A 17,995-nucleotide genomic window follows, 5' to 3' on the forward strand; every position below is an offset into this window, starting at 1 on the left:
TGTGCAGCTTGGCGATGTATATTTCATTAGATTACTGGCTGCGGCTAGCCATCTCTGCCCTCCTATTAGCCGAAAAAAGCAATTGACTGGCTGCCACTAAACTAATGCATGCGTAATATGCGCTACACAAAAAATGACTCTAGACTACTGGGACTACTGTTTGTTTTTATACTGTGGTAATGATAAACCTACTGCACCTTACTAAAGTTGATTTTAAGTCAATAATTTTTTCAACTCATTCTTTATCGTCGCTTCTCTCACTAAGTTTAGTCCACTCATTCGTTAGAACTGAACGTTTTATTAAGTCATTCACAACTACCTCGAGCAAATACTGTTGTCGTTTATCAATGGATTGCTTGGACGAAAGACTTTAGTTATAGTTTCAGAAATTTATTGGCAAGACTGTTTTGGGAATCCATGATGGCGCAGGCGGAATACTGAGACTTGTTCTTTTATTTTAGTGTAAAATCATTGAAAAAGGACAAACGATGACTTTGAGATGCACATCAATATCAAGGTAACTTTGCTTAACTTTTGTGAATATTATTTTAGCTGATAATAATATCATTATATGGCAGTGTACTTGGCGCATTTTCTTGCATGAGAGTTATGGATTTCTTCATAGTTCACCAAAGCTTGGTTAAAAATTGTTCTATCAATACATTAATTGCAGTTGAAGAAAAGACACGGGTTGTTATGGCTGGTATTATATTTATAACATGTATAAAACGCGTTCTATGACTATGATATAACTTTCAATTTTCGTTTATTGCTATTGAAATCATTCATGCATTCAAATAATCACCATTGAAATATTATGCAGTTATGCTGTTTTAATACTTGCATTAATATAAACAATTTTATTGCCTCGATGGTCTGCTTTGAAAATTTATGATTTATACTTCCGTGTTTATTTGACCCTCGTCTGTCATTGCAATGAAAAATATAACGATTCCTGTTTGAAATTCACGTATTTGAGTAATTGAATTATGATGGAAATCAATCAACATTATCGCTTCTTCATTTTCGCGGCAATTTTGCTCTTTTCTATACAAGGTAAGACATTTTAAAGTCCAATATCATCGTTACTTAAATTATCTTCGCTCTACTGTTTAATGTTACAAATCAAGTCAGCATTTTTATCTTTTCAACTCGCAACGAAATAAATATATTAGAAGTTTCCAGTGCTGTGTTGGTTTAATGTGTATAACTGCATGTGCTAAGTTAATTTTTGTCGTAGTTGCTAAAAAATTGCTGAAATGTAAGATTTAACACGCATAATCTCTTTCCGTGACTAAGCTGTTATAGTATAGTTCTCATTAGGCGGAGTTAAAATGTTTGACTTTGGTAATTCATTGCGAAAGTAGAAAAGTTGAAAAGTTGGTTAAAGCAGTGGTGGATAAAAGAATACGTTCATAACACTTCTTAAAGTAAAATAATATACTGTGGTTTCAATGTTTTGTGGTACTTCATGTAAAGTGTGTATCGAAGTTGTCAGAAAACAAAGCTCTCTTTTTCCCTCGACTACCCCTTTTAAAAAGTAGTTATTGACATACCTTGTGAGAACTAAAGCTATTTTCATCATTTGTCTGATTTTTTTATGAGTAACATTTTGCTTAGCTAATTTTAGCTACGGTTTTTTTTTCTAGGGACCACTGGATTTTTCTTGAAACATACTATAACTGGAAAATGTGTTTATAGTACAAACATAACAAAATCATTCAATGAAACGCGAGATTTTAAGTACTTGGAACTCGCCGACGAATGTTTCGATTCGGCGTCTCAGTTCAAATATCGAAATAACGGCGCCATATTCAGTTTAAATGTTCCAGGATGTCTTGAGGGATTTGGCGATGATCCTGAAATATTATATATCAACGCTGAATCTGATAACAACAGTACAAGGCATGCTTGTAGAAACGAAACTGCTGTTGACCAAACCTTATGGGGAGGTTTACGTTTTCGCCATTCTCTTTCCAAAAGTAATCGGTGTGCAGTAACATATAAACCTGAAAACAATCAAAAAATTGGAGCTAAATTAAAAATTACAAATTGCAATGATGACGTAAACAAACGATTTATTTTCGGTAAAGGTTTACATTTTATTTCATTATGAACTATAATCTCCAAGGAATTTGTAAAACTTATAGTCTTGTACGGATGAAAAAGGGAATTTCACCTTTGTCTTTTGTCTTTTGAACTTTTGTAATCAAAAAAACAAAATGATGTGGAAGTAAGAAAGGCAAATAATGTGCTTTTTATGAACCGTGTAAAATATTCTGTGCTTTTTAATTGCCCATGATGAGATACTGTGAAAAAAATTCATTTACCTTCATTTGACTGTCTCCTGACTTTGCTATCAAATTATCTCCGTGATCACCAGTATTTCTTTTTTCTATGTTACATACATATTCAATTAAAAAGTACAAATAAACATTGCATGTATCCACAGGATTTAGATAATAATTTTTTGTTAGGTTAGAACCATACAAACCACGTCATAGTATTTGTCAATGGCATTTTTGATGTCAATATTTTTTTATTACCATGACAACATATCGGTTTATCAAGGTTTGAGCCAGTTCATTATCTGGGAAATTTCTAAATTTCGTATAGATAACACATGTCTATTAAAGGCCAGAAATTGAGAATGCACCCAATTCAATTGTTAGCCACCAAATTTTAATAAGACGCATATAGTCAGAAATAAATAGTAAAAATTTTCAGATCATGGATGATTTGTCCATGCGACTCTATAAATGTCAGATATTGTTTGTACGCAATTGAACATTCATGTTTTTTAATAGTATTTTGTTTGCAATTTATTCAAATGCTGCTGTAAGGAAGAGCACTAATGTATAAGAAAATTTTTGTTCTATAGGGTCTGCAACATGTCTTGAAAACAATATAACAAACGCTGGCTGTGGCAAAAGTCAATACATGGTTATAAAATTTGCAGAATATCGTAGTTTGAAAAATAATAATACTTGTGGTTCAAGTTATGATTACAGTTGTAGCTTTAACGTTACTTGTCATCTGAAAAGGCAGTGTGATGGTAAACGAGAGTGCAATATAATCGTGGATGATAATCTCTTTCCTTCCACAATTTGTTTTGGTTCGCACAAGTATCTGTACTTTGAATATCAATGCAAAGATAACATGACGTCATTCAATGAGACCTGCTTCAGTAAGTTCACTTCTAATGAAAGATTTTATTGCTTCTCTTTTTTGAAGCTAGCCAAGGTTTTTTAAATTAAAGATAGATTCAACAAAATTGTAATTATACATTTGTTGAATAAATATCAGCACATCATTTATCACTTATTTCTTATAATACCACAATTTTAGAAAAATTTTAAGATATTTTTCTCCAACGTTTTCTCGAAACTCTTTAACGTTACAGTTATACACATCCAGTCTATTTCGACAAATTTAACGATTTAAACAAAATTTTACATTATAACAGAAAGAAATGCAACAGAATCAATTCATGAGATACAAAGCAATTGTTTTCTAATTAATATCAAGAAATGTAATGTTCAACAAAAAATAACTTGAAGGAAATACATCTCACAACCTTTTTATGACTAATATTTTCGAAAAGCCTACTAATGATGGCACATATGCAGCATAGCTGTAATCATGAAAACGTTAAAAATAAAGGATTCATTTTTTTCTTTAAAGTAAATTACTTTGCTACAGCAATTTTTTAAATAATTTTCTTAAAACAAGAAAATAATTTCCTAAGAAAAGATTATTTCTTGTTGTAAGTATAAAATTTCTTAAAATGGTTTTTCTTAAGACATACAATTTTCTTAAAAAATTTTAAAAAATTTTAAGAAACCGGATTTTTTTTATTTTAAGAAAAAATGATCTTATTGTGAGATAATTTTCTTAAAATAAGTTCAAATTTTCTTTGGAGAACAATAAGAAAATTTTCTTCTAATAAGTCCATTTTATCTTAAAATAAGGAAAAAAAATTTTTGCTGTGTATTAAAGATTATTTGCTGCATACATTATATTTATCTTCCATTTTTTTATGTTGTAATTTTTCGTTCTCATTTATCGTAGAATTGCTTTCAAATAGCCCAATCGGTCTTCGAGTTCATTCCATTGCGTCAAGATATGTTAAAATATCCTGGATGTATCAACAAAATATTACAGTGAACCCTAACACAAGTGGCATAAATTCTTTGACTGAGCTTATGTTCATATTGAAGAGGCAGATAGAAGTATCAAATAAAACTGTGTTAGCTAATGTTAGCAGACCTTACATGTTGAGCGGTCTTAGTCCAGACACGATGTATACAGTTGTGGTGACTGCTGGAAAATCATTTTCAAATATTTTCTTCAAGACGGATGAAGATGGTAAGATTGTTTTTGGTCCTATTGATTCATAGACGGCGATAAGGGAAGGATGACAAAATTCATATGTGTGTATTTTGACTTTATTAGATTCTCTTGATTTCATTTTTGACTAGGGACTATACAAGACGAAACGTGACAATTTTTCAAGCTTCTGCTTATTATTTTTTCTTTTGCTTCGCTATGTAATTTTGGTTTAAATAACGAGACTAAGATTTGACTTGTTAAAATATTAAGCCTAGGAAAATATTCCAATTAAAGTGTACTAGTATTCTATAACCAGTGTTTTTTTATGAGATAAATGCATTTTTTTAAAATGAAGATTCTCAAAGATGCTGACCGTAAAATAAAATGAAATCACTCTATTTTCTTTTATATAAGGACAAAGTAATATCAATCGCACAATCAAACATCATGTCTGCTGTAATTATAAACACCTTTTCGATTACATATAAACTTTACGTAAAGTTTTTTTATTAGAATACTGAAAAATTTTTAGACTTTGTAAAACACTTTCATGCATATGTGTTTACAACTCAGTATTGACTTCTTGCAGTACCAGGAGGTCCACCATTGAATGTCAGTGTTGCTGTCATTAACAGTTCATCGATTTCCCTCTCTTGGGAGCCACCAGACGTAAACAAAAGAAACGGGAAAATAATCAGTTACACTGTTTGTCTAGCACAATGGCAAAATGTCACGTGTTTAAGAACGTTTACCACAGAAAGTCAAAGTTTAAACATCACTGAATTAAAACCATTGACAACATATTACGCTCGTGTCTCGGCTAGTACCAAAGCTGGTAATGGAAATTACAGTGAAAGTCAAGTGGCAATAACAAATGAACGTATGTTTTTTATTTTAAAAGTTTCATCTTCCCATGCAGTTTGTGTAACAGTCATCATGAAAGATTTGCGGATCATAATTTGTGTTTTATTTTTTGAAGTTCAACCGAGTGTAGTCGCCAACTCTACGGATAAAACATTGATGTATTCTTTGAGGATTCCTAATGTAACATATCAGTAAGTTGTTGAATATAAATTTTTTTTATTTGAAAGTTTGTTTTGACTCCGTAAACAATTTATTTCGGGACATTTTAATATATTCATTAGAACATTACATAAGGTATATGATTTTAAAAATTTATCAGGGAGCACTTCATGTTATATATTTTGAGTATTCGTTCACAAAAACTCGAATCATAGACCGACGATGCAAGCCCGTTTAAGATACTTTATTATTTTGTGCTTTGCACCTGAACAAAGGACATGCTGTCTATCCACACTTTGCTAGTTTTTATTTACTGAAATGAAGTACGAGATAACTACTCACTTTAACTAAGATAAAAGAATTTTACACATTTGATATACAATCATTGATTGAAATGCAACTGTCTGGAAAATAAATGTTTAGTTAGAAACATTTTTCCATGATCTAAGGCGTATTTTCTAAAGATTAGACAATTGCAAATGTTGACATTTTCTGCGTGGAGAAACCGTTTTCACACTCTGCAATTTCCTTCTTGTTTTATAGGTATTTCTTTGTAATTGTTATGGAAGGTGACAAACCGAATCCCCCACCACCTTCTCAATTAGAAATTGAAGAGTTGGAAGAGTATTCATGCCTTTACATTGCTGCCGTGATTAAGCTCGAAGGTGGGGGCCTTTTCATGTTTACACTTGGTGATGGCTCTAATTCCAGTATTACGAGACCACGGAAACGACGGTCTACCGAAAAAAATTATTATAATCACCCATTGAAAGCCAACACAAATTATCGAGTTTTCCAAAGAGTCGTGTTAAATGATACGGTAATATTTTTTTCTTGTTTTTAGATCACATGCAATGGCACGTCACGTTTATTAATCAAATATTTCTATCCATTTTTATTTTAGGGAGCTTATTATTCAACCGATTGGAGTCCTATTGCAAAAACTGGGCCTGCCAAAACTGCTACTTCTCCAACTCAAACTCTTCCTTCTCCTCAAACTACTCCTAAAACTCCTTCTCTCCGAACTCTTTCACATCAAACTGCTGCTCTTCAACCTACTCCTCAAACTCCTCCTCCTCAAATTTCACCACATCATTTTTCAACTTCAACTTTGACTCCCATGTTAACTCTATCTTCGACTCCAACTTCATTTCTTACTCCAAGTAAGTTATAGTCTGGCTTTATTCTGTAAACTTCTGGTATGCAACATACCATGAACCAAAGTTAAAAATTTAAAAGCAACACAAATTTCAAATTTGGAAAAGCCAAAAAAGCATAGAAATATCCATTGAGTTAAACATCTGCTATTTAACGAGGATGAAATTGATAAAAAATTCCGTATTTTAAAACTACGCATGTTTTTCAGCTAAATATATAAGCAATACCAACCTGGTGATGTCTAAGCATAGAATTACTGTATCTGAAAAAATAGTAAAACTGTTACATATCAATTTAGCTAACGCATTATCGGAAGTGCATTAACTATATCGATACCATGCATTTCTTGATCTTCAGGTGTTGGTAAAGATGACGACCTGAACATGCTAATTATTATATCTATTGCTGGTGGTGGTGGTGTAGTTTTTATTATCGTTTTGATGGTCGTCGTAATTTGCTTAAAAAGGTAGGAACGTCATTTTTTTAAATGGCAATAAATTATTACCAGTCTTTCTTCAATTCATAACATGATAATTACTTTTTAGTTAAAGTAAATGGTTTGGACGTGGGAGTATCGTAACATGTTTGCTAAATTTTCATTTTTTTCAGTTTGCGTTTTTTGAAGCTGCAATAATTTTAATAATAGTATATCTCGGATAGAAATTGAGAAAAGAAGCTTTTACTATAATGCAATTCGATAGTAAATATTACAACTATTATATAAATATTAAAATTATTACATAATTATTATCAGAATTCACTTCCCACCTGGTAGATCCATGGTCACCGTTATAATGTAATTGTGTAAAACATTTAAATAAACAATGTTACTGAGTTTTTTAATTAAATTTTTGTTCAATATAGCTAAGCTCAAATTGTTACGGTATTTCTTAATATTCAAATTTTTATATTATCATGTATCTATTATTTTGCTCACACATCACAGCTCTTAGCTATATTGATAGAAATGACTCTTCTCTCGGCCAGAACTTTAAACAAAAGTATACAATAACAACTTTTTCTAGAAGACGAGATGTTAGGAAAAAAACGAAATTATATTTGCAGTCTGAAGAACAAGAAGAAAAAACACGTGAATTTTCCGTTAGCAATCCAGCGTTTATCACTGATAACGTCGATGGTCCTGTTGAAACGAGTATTGAAGATAACAACACGATTAGCGAGTCGATTCCCGAAGACGACACATACACAAACAATGAATGTAAGTTTCACAAAATGACAATAGCTACTTTATAAATTATTCATAGCTCCTTGGATCCTTTGTATTAGACTTGTGATGAGATTTTAATGGCCTTGTTAATCGTGAAAACGTCGAGGACATTTTCCATATATATGGGAGTTTATTTTATTATTCTCGTCATGTGTTTGAAAAGTGGAGTTGAATTGGGTTTCAATACAAATCTGTGTAAAGTAAATGGTTTGAACCCGGGAGTGTCGTTACATTTTGACTCTGAAGATGACTACCGCTAAGGTTGTCGAAACGTCAGTCAACAACAACAAAAACAGTCCTTCTCAGGACTTTATTAACCTGGACGATCATTATTTACAAACATGTAACAAATCTGTGTGTCAAATAAATATTATCTTTGGAATTTTTATACCATACATGCCTGCGATATATTTAAAATTGTAAAATCAGTTTCTCATCATATGCTTGATGAACAAAATTTGCCTAATTTTTCTACTCGATAGACTTGTTACAAGCCATTAAAATGCATTGCTCCTTAATCCTTTTATGGGTAGCTGAGATTAGATAGGTTGTTGAAATGATGACCTTGGATTAACCCTTTTGATCTGGCAAGCAAAGTTTTTAGTTCAAAGTTTGTTCATCATGTTCTTTCATATAATAAAGACAAATTATTTTGAAAGTTGAATGCAAAATATTTTTGTAGGCATTGTTAGGGACGTCTTTAAAATTATATCACGAAAGATTATCGTGATCATTCATCAGAAAATCAATGAATGAAAATAAATTTCAAAAAGAGAGAAGAATTTTTCTCGTTGAAAAGGGATGATTTGGGAAAACGGACACTGACTATTAGCACACTCTTAATTAAGCTGTAAGTAGTATTTTATATGCGATAGTAGATGCGTTATTCCATCTTAATTTTTAGCCATTGTGGTACGGAATCATTTTCCAGTTCCTCTTGAAAAGTTTAATGAACACGTAATAAAACTGAGACAAAAGAACATGCAGGAATTAAAACTGGAATTCGAGGTAACGTTTTTATGAGTTCTCTTGTATTGACCACCTAAACAAAGTTCCATATAGAGTGTCTATACATATATCTTTAAACACGAGGTCCCCCTTGCAAAAACTACAAGACAAGAATGCATAAGGAAAGAAGTTTCAGTAGCTATACCTCGCCATTCTTATATAATGCTTGCTGTTGAGAGATTGTTTTTAACTTTTCTTAAATCAGGATTTACCAAATAATCAGAAATGCGACTGGGCTGTTTCCAAAAGTGCTCTAAATTCTTCGAAAAACCGATATGGAAACGCAGTGACATGTAAGACTATTAAAAAGTAAACCTTTCAATTCTGACAAGAACAAATGTATAAAAAAGAATAACATGTAGATCTTTTCTGGCCACAATACCTTGAAATCAATTAGCTAACACAGTAATAGATAAGTTCACGAGACTCATTTTATGGCTAATAAAGCCTGATAAGGTCGCACTTTAACAACGTACATCATTGAAAATTACGTAAGACAAAAACTCAAACGGAAAATTATCTGTTTGTAAAGACATTAAAGACGTCAACTGTGTGTTTGAAAGACTGTTTTGTTTCTCACAGACGACCATTCTCGTGTGATTCTCTCTGGTGATGAAACAACTGATTATATCAATGCTTCCTTTATTGACGTAATTATCTTTGAAGTTTTTGTTCGCAATATCATCGTTTATTAATCATAAAGATAAACTTAAATCCATCAACTTTGTAGGGAAAATCTGAGAAGTATTACATTGCAACCCAAGGTATCTGAATTATTACAAATTCCATCATCCTTTTGTTGTTAATCAGCTTAATATGTTATGTACTGGAATGAGAGGGAGTGTTTGTGGTGTCATTTTAAGCTTACTATGTGCATACTGCAATTTCCCTGTATGGGATCTAAGACTCAAGATAAAAAATGTAAATGTTAATTTTTGGAAATTGCAAACTACCAATAACGTTCTTCTTTTTCATTTTTCAGGACCCAAACCTGTAACAATTGATGATTTCTGGAGAATGATATTTGAACACAAGTGTTCAACCATTGTTATGTTGACGACTTTAAAAGAAATGGGGAGGGTACGAAAATATTTTTGCTATATTGATGTCATGTCTATGATCATAGAAGATTGTATCTTTGTGCTTTTCAATTCTGAAAGGTAAAATGTGAAAAATATTGGCCAAATGAATCTAACTCATACGGTGAAATTAAAGTGACCGTCACTAAGTCAAAAATATTTGCTGATTACGTCACGCGCATCATGCTTGTTGAAAAGGTAAGTTGCTCATTTCCAGCCTTTATTTCTCTTGATGCCCGTATGTTTATGATTCTTTGACGAAGATATGATACAAGACAGAGCATAACAGTCCAAACTAACCAAACAGTCCTATATCAATGCCTTAACGTTCATTCACAACAAGAACGAATTCACAGAAAAATGACTGCTTTTCACATATTTAGCAAGATTGATTCGGTTAGATTGTTTTTAGATTCTTCATAAGAGTGAGAAGGACAACAGCGTTGAGTTCTCCGAATGAAAAAGAATGCTCGCTACAAGAGTACTAGAGAATAGCATTTAAAAAGCTCATTGATAAATTAAAGACATATTACATTTTTACAAATATTAAGTCTAGTAGAAGAAGTACACATAAGAACGTATCAACATAGTCTATTGACTCCGTTTTCTTATCAATATACTAAAGGGTTTGATTTATGACGGGAATGGAACATTGATACTCGTCACAACGATTAATATCAATAACATCAGTTCTTGCTTTAATAGGACGGAGAACAACTCAAAGTCGAGCAGTTTCACTACAAATCATGGCCGGATTATGGAGTACCTCGATATCCAACGCAATTGTTGACTTTCACAAAACATTTTAAGCTATCGCACAAGACAAGATCCGGTCCAGCCGTCGTCCATTGCAGGTTAGTCTGGAAGATATTAACTGCGTCGTTACAGAAGCTTAACATATTCTCTAAACATTCATTGATTTTTGTCATAAGCAATTTATTTCTTCGTCAAAAAATTTTCTTATCGCTATTATTCTCTATGACACCAGACTATTGTCTAAAGTATTTTAGTGCTTTTATTATTCACATCATATCATCGAAAAGTTTTAGTATTATAACGAACTGTGTACGTTGCTCACAATTGGAACATCTGCCAACCAAATGTCTTGCACACCTTGCATATAGGATTCAGTAAAAAATGGCAACTTGGGTTAACTTGTTTGAAGAACTTATAAACTATATTTATTTGCTTTTTTCCTCAGTGCTGGTGTTGGTCGAACTGGAGTATTTATTGCCATAGATAAGATCATGGATGATCTTGATGATAATCATGAAACAAGTGTTGATGTATTTGGTTTTGTGAAAGAGATGAGATTGCGGCGCATAAACATGGTCCAGACAATGGTATGTTACTTCAGATTATCGTGGCAATCAGCACTGATCGAATAGCAAAAGTTAAACTGTTTTGTGGTAAAGTCAAAAAAACTTTAGTTCATCATAAAAAGTGTATTGTTTTATGCTTGCTTTCGTCCACTTTCCGTAGACTTAGTTTGACAAATTGACACGATCATTATTGTCAAGTTGATTGAGAACATTCTTGTTTTCTTCAAAAAACATTATGAAATTTTGAAAGTGCTTACAAAAGTTGAGGCAGCATGAAAGCAATTTGAAAGTATATCAGCTCAAAAAATTTTTAAAAGAATGATTTCAAATCTACGCAAAATCTTAGATTTCTATATGTAGCTAAATCTATACAGGATCAATATATGTTCATTCATGACGCCATTATCGATCACATTAAATGCGGAGCAAATGAAGTTGAGGCGTCAAAAATCAAGGTGGAAATTCTGCATTTGTCTAAGAAGAACGAGAATGGAAAAACAGGATTTGAAGATAAATTTGAGGTGTGATATTTTTTTTAACTAGCTAATTGTCATTTTAGCGCAGAAAATTATCAGATTTATAAAATAGAGAGTTTTAATATCACGTCGTTTAATTATGTTCAAAACAACAGACCTGAGCACATAAACACTCAGGTTTCAGGATCAGATCATTCCTGATTAATGTATTGGACTGTAGTACAGAGGAAATCGAAATTTAATATCTCACCACTCATGATATAGCCAATATAGCTACTGAAGTAAAAAACACTCAATCTTTAAAATTAGGTCGTTCCTGAAAAAGACACTAGACCAAACCATATACTCAAGATCCAACAACATGTAGTAATCTTGATGAAGACATGTAATCAAATCTTTCTTTTTCAGCGTTTACAATCAGTTACACCAGAATTCCCGGAAGAACTTTGTGAAGCTGCACTTTCTGATGAGAACAAAAAGAAAAATCGTAATCCTAAAATACATCCAAGTATGTTATTTATATAAATCGAGGGACAAATGTCCTTTTTAGTGTCATTCATGAAAGTGGTAAAGATATCATACATACAAATATTCAAGCCAATTCAGACGCATATCTTGTTAACTTAATGTTATTTATAAAAACGATGAAGCACTCAACACTGGACTTTCTTTAATGTATTGAATTTTTATTGTTTTGTGGTGGAAACACAAGCTGTGTTTCAAAACTTTGTTTCTTTTTAGCTGAATCCAATCGTCCTGCTCTTCGACGTATTGAAAATAAAGACAGTTCTGATTACATAAATGCGTGTTTTGTTGATGTAAGTAGTTCTTCAAACATTTTGCAAGAATAACAAATCATAGCAGTTTGCCAAAAAAGTTGATCTTTGTATCCTGGTTAGTAAAAGATGAACCTAAAACGGCTTGATGAGTTTATACATCCGTGATCTATTTTAGGGTCATTTGGGAAAGAATTACTTTATTGCAACACAAACACCTTTGAAGGAAACAGTAAACGACTTTTGGAGGATGGTAACTCAGCATGAATGTACGACCATTGTTTTGCTGAATCATCTAACTGAAGATGATGAGGTGCGTGACGTTTTTTATAAGAACGGAAAAATTTTAATAAAGAAGACAGATATGAATTTTGAATATTCAGCAAGAATGTTAAGAATAAAGTAAATGGTTTGAGCCTGGGAGCATCAATACATGTTTGTGGATGTAGATCGTCCAGGTTAGTAGAGTCCTGAGAAGGACTGTTGTTGTTGATGCTAACTAACGTTGACTTGACTCTGAAAACGATTACCTCTAAGGTTGTGAAAACGTGAGCATTGACATCAACAACAACAGTCCTTCTCAGGACTCTTTCAACCTGGTTGATATACATTCACAAAATATTTAGAATGTTGAGTCAGTTCAGCTATGGGGGAAGGTTCACACTTTATTTGTTGTATTTGTTTATTGTACGTTGAATTAAGCTTTATCGTATTTGCTTAACACGTATATACAAGATTTTCATTTTCTCTCAAAATGTATGTGATAAAGAAAGAAAATCTTCTCACTTAACACGAATATGTCTAAAAAGATCTGTGTCTTTAAAACTTCGGTCATTCTCAAGTAATTCATTAGCATGCAGCTCTAAATGATTTCACCTTGCAACCCTCCAAGGTAAAGTTTTTAATGCGGAATATAGAAAACACATTGGTGAACTTTTAATTGCCTATTATTATGAAAGAAAGGAAGGATTTCTTCCAACTATAATACATGGCCACATGCCCTTGGAAGAAATTACTTTTTTTGAAAGATCTCTCGATATAGCAAATGCTGAATGGCATTTCACCAATCAAAAAGCACTTGGTATTCACCTTTGAACTTATTAGGAATATCCAATGTTCTGGCCCACGAAGAGAGCAACAAGTCTTCCTTATGGAACATGTGCTGTTTTGTTTGATTCAGTCGTAAAGAAAGACGATATCGTTATCAGAAAGTTTATCGCCTCTCCATCTATGGTAAGTAATGTAATTAACAATTCTTCTTCATTTGGTTATAAAATTAGAGTACTGAATAAATTAATTTCACATATTTTCCCGGAAATAAAATGGATTAAAAGAACAACGAAAATTGCCAAAGATTCTCAGTAGCAGAGCAAGCCCGTTTCTTACGTCTAAAAGGCAAATATTTTTATGTGCTATGACTGAAAAATCAATGAATTGAACTAATTTTCTATGGAAATGAAACAAAGTTTTTCAGAAAAATTATAATCGTTGGAGTAAAAGATCGTGCTGGCTTTGCCACTGATGCTAATAATAACCACAAAACAGGCATGCATCAATTTTTGTCACTCTAAAAACCAACATAATAAATCCATTAAAACATTCTCATAAATTCAGCTTATAGTGGAAACAGTAGACATGCAAAATTGCAAATGGTTCTTACATTTTGGCAAAACCATAGAAAAAAAACCACGGTTGGTTTTGAGGAACAGTATTTATACAAAGGCAATTGTATTTTACTCTATGTCTATAATTGTCAAACATGATCTCCGACATTGACCAGAGTAGTAATTTCATCCTGCTGATTTAACATCTCTTTATTGTTTAAGCTGCTGTGACAGTTGCTTAGTCCTGCTTGAGTTGCCTCTGGTTCTAAATTTTTGATGTTCGTGCAACCACCAACAAACACGTTTAAGCTTATCATATCATGCCTAAGTCAAGAATAATCTTTTATTATTAGTTTTATAGTGCAATGATATGTTGGATTTTTATATCTGCCAAAAATTTTAATCTATTCAGTACAATCCTGAGAATGATAGACAATGGCAATGGTATATATTACAAAACACACCAATTCTTTAGGACGTCAGAGAAGGTCGAATGGTCCGAATGATTCAGTATTTATCATGGCCAAATCATGGCGTACCTAAAGATGTGCACAGTTTGGTGGATGTGCTAAAAGAGGTCGAAGAAGCGCAAAGAGCTGTGGAGGAAAAAGGCCCCGTTGTCGTAGTTTGCAGGTAAAACACTAAAGGTTTCCTTCCGCAGACTAACATCGCAAATTTTAAAATTTTAAGAGATCATTTAATAAAATGACCAAGTAAAATGTAACTTAAACTTTAACTGCAATAATTACACAGCCTATTAAAAAGTGCAAGGTAAGAGGGAGCATTGCGACACACGCTCAATTTTTCAAAAGAAGTCTTTGTCCATCCATAGTCCTCTTGTTCGCTGCATGTTCACAAAACTTAGCTCAATTTGTTCTCGCATCACTAGATCCATATGTATGTTAGATTTTATCCCAAACTTAAGTGAGTGATAACATGTTGGTTGTTAGATTTCTGAGAGTTTTTTGTCTTTTTAAAACATTACAATGTAAAAATTTGTAAATCAAAATTAAAAATCAAAAACAATTAAAAGTCTGTTACTGTGTTATCTGTTACTTTTTTGTTGACCATAAATTTTTCTCAGTTGATTATTAAATTGCGTAGAACTTTGTTATGTATAATGTTAACAATCTTACAAGACGATACTTCACCCACAATTGCACCCTTAATATAAATTTAATCCAAAAGCGAAACAATGATAGATATTTTTTTAATTTAGTGATGGAGCAGGTAGATCAGGCACCTATATCACAATCTCTAATCTTGTGGATAGAGTTAAAATCGTCCAAGTAGTAGATGTGTTTCAGTGCATAAAATTGATCCGAATTGGACGCCCACAGTTTGTTGAGACAGTGGTAAGTTAGAGCCTTTGCATCAGTTTTACATTTAACTGTTTGTATAAAATTAAAGTTTTAAATGCTGAATAAAGATTTTTATATGAAATATTTCATATATGTGACGGTTTGCACTTTCGTGTGAAAGTAAAATAGTATGTGTGACCGAAATTCTACGAAATGTTATGTAAAAATTCTATACATCAATTTTTAAAGATCTTTGTTGCGCTTTTGAGTTCCAGTTTTTCCCATCATTTAAAATTTCTAAGTATTTGCTTGTGATGTTTTTATAGGAACAATTTAAACTTTGTTATGATGCAGTGGCATGCGTGTTGGAATCTTTCGAAGGGTATTCAAATTTCGCAGATTTAGGAACGACTTGAATTTGACTTTAGTTTGCACTTGTAATTAAATGTTGGTACTTACCTATATATACACCTATGTGATCAGTCTTTAGCATAAGGTCAAAGTAAAATACTTCATAGAATTGATAAATAAAGGAATGAAGTAGATCTCATCAATATTGAATTAACTCATGCGAAATCTACTCGTATTAGGTAGGTAATAATAAACTATTTTATTCTATTTCTTTCGTATTGAAACGTATGATGTGATATATTATAACGGTTGTGTAGATAATTATCTGCAATTTTGGAATTAATGATATGATACGTTGTCACACGAAATAATTGCTGGGATGCTATGTGAAGTCAAAAGCGATTTTGCAAGTAGAAAAATTGCTTTGACATTGTAGAAACTCGTTTATGATCAACTTGACGTGGTACTGAATGTTGTTGAAGAAAACCCGCTGAGTTGGATTTATTGACTTTTGTAACGACTTATTCACGTTTAATTTACGTATAAGGTTTGTATCATTTTGGTCGCAACAATCTTAAATATTTTTATTTCAAACCTTTGTCATCACATCTGATTAGATAACTTTTGCTCCTTCTGTCAAAAATACCAGTTACTTGCATTAAGATTACAAGTGCAGTTTATCTGTAATTGTACTTTAAAAATATGTAATTGAACTGCAGAAATAAAGCCCTACTTTCATTGTGAAAACGTGTTATTATCCCCAAGTGTAAATACTGTAATCTGATTCGCTGAAAAGCAGTGAAAACCATTCTTTTCAATTGAAAAATATATGCGTTCAAGCATTGAAGGAGTAGAGAAGTGCAGTAATGATGCTGTTAAAATAACCAGATGTTTGGTGAAGTTTATAGAATTTTTACTTGAAAGAAAGAATAAATGTAATTTATTCTCCCTGCAAAGACCTTTATCCACCTACAAACAACGAAAAAATAGAATGAAAAATATATGAGTTCAAGCATTGAAGGAGTAGAGAAGTGCAGTAATGATGCTGTTAAAATAACCAGATGTTTGGTGAAGTTTATAGAATTTTTACTTGAAAGAAAGAATAAATGTAATTTATTCTCCCTGCAAAGACCTTTATCCACCTACAAACAACGAAAAAATAGAATGAAAAATATATGAGTTCAAGCATTGAAGGAGTAGAGAAGTGCAGTAATGATGCTGTTAAAATAACCAGATGTTGGTGAAGTATTTAGAATTTTTACTTGAAAGAAAGAATAAATGTAATTTATTCTCCATGCAAGGACCTTTATCCACCTACAAACAACAAAAAAAAAAAGAATGAGAATGGTGCGAGTCAATACAGTATTCTTTGTTAAATGTTCATGTCAAAAGTTAAGCTAGGGTTGCATTGTATGATCGTAAACAGCGTGTGACAAAATAGCCGTAAGGTTGTCCATAAGGAGCACGCGACGAGAGTGTTTAACTCATTTATATCTTTTAAAAAGTTTAGGTGGTCGAGTACAACCGGAATAAAAGGCGGCTTGAGTGTTCAATAGATGTACATTGCACAACCTGGTGGACTTTCCTATAATAAGTACATTTGAGACTATTATTTAATGGTGTAGCGAACTTTAAATTCCAAACTAGTGGAAGTTATATTGTATAAATGAGATTTCGTAACTTTTTATAGGTAACAAGATAGTTGAAAGTGTGACTGAGTTTGTACATTAACTTTGGAGTTTGTATTGATTAATTTTGATCTAAAATTAAGTCCTTTGGGCTATGGATTTGACGTGAATAGGCTGATGGGAAACAGCAATTGGGCTAAGGCTTCTTACCTATTTTTTTTAAAATATGTTCCACATAGGAAAGACACCCACAAATTTAGCTTCTGGCTTGAAAATATATGACATAATGCATGCTAAATTTTTGCAAGCTCACTAAATTTTCAAATTAAGAATGGGCACCAGGAAGCAGGAAATTTCAAATGATTTGAGCATTGTATGCAAATCATTTGTATGTAATTCATTTTAGATAATTTTTGTAATATATGCCGAAAAGGGAAGAAGAGACTGACAAAAATAACTACTATGAAACAGTTTCATTACTATTCTAAGTTTCTCGCATTATCAAATTGCGAACATGGAACACTCACAACTTTTGAAAGCTTCCAAAGCCTCTACATTTAACAGACCCCAGCAAAGCAAGCTCAAAAGATAAAAATACATATTCAGGATTGTCGAAAAAGTTATTATGGCAAAACGATAAACGCTGTGGAAGTCAATAAACAGAATCCTTTGTCTCATTTTGAATATGGCATCAAAGATCTTAATAGTA

The 17,995-nt window shown here is 32.2% G+C and overlaps 1 protein-coding gene across 1 annotated transcript; it reads left to right on the forward strand.

Moving 5' to 3' along the window:
• Positions 1-884: 884 nt before the first annotated feature.
• Positions 885-16,026, forward strand: LOC124450440 (tyrosine-protein phosphatase Lar-like). The gene is made up of 26 exons (XM_047001111.1): positions 885-1,056; positions 1,650-2,087; positions 2,882-3,187; positions 4,072-4,368; positions 4,922-5,212; positions 5,312-5,387; positions 5,899-6,175; positions 6,260-6,518; positions 6,871-6,979; positions 7,539-7,732; positions 8,646-8,749; positions 8,955-9,042; positions 9,332-9,399; positions 9,480-9,513; positions 9,732-9,829; positions 9,910-10,026; positions 10,534-10,682; positions 11,030-11,171; positions 11,525-11,671; positions 12,035-12,134; positions 12,368-12,444; positions 12,581-12,715; positions 13,507-13,635; positions 14,482-14,639; positions 15,226-15,361; positions 15,634-16,026. Exons 1-26 carry the CDS (start codon positions 990-992, stop codon positions 15,721-15,723), a joined length of 4,086 nt encoding a protein of 1,361 aa, XP_046857067.1. The 5' UTR covers positions 885-989; the 3' UTR covers positions 15,724-16,026.
• The last annotated feature ends 1,969 nt before the right edge of the window (positions 16,027-17,995 follow it).

This window comes from Xenia sp. Carnegie-2017, unplaced genomic scaffold (genome assembly GCF_021976095.1).
Source record: "Xenia sp. Carnegie-2017 unplaced genomic scaffold, XeniaSp_v1 HiC_scaffold_24, whole genome shotgun sequence".
Lineage (NCBI taxonomy): Eukaryota > Metazoa > Cnidaria > Anthozoa > Malacalcyonacea > Xeniidae > Xenia > Xenia sp. Carnegie-2017.

What these genes read in the sequence shown, in the direction of transcription:
- LOC124450440 (XM_047001111.1), top strand. Translation starts at nt 990, where the DNA reads ATGATGGAAATCAATCAACATTATCGCTTCTTCATTTTCGCGGCAATT. An exon ending in ATTCAATGAGACCTGCTTCA is followed by an intron (nt 3,188 to 4,071) that starts GTAAGTTCACTT and finishes CATTTATCGTAG; the next exon opens with AATTGCTTTCAAATAGCCCA. An exon ending in ATCTAACTGAAGATGATGAG is followed by an intron (nt 12,716 to 13,506) that starts GTGCGTGACGTT and finishes TGAACTTATTAG; the next exon opens with GAATATCCAATGTTCTGGCC.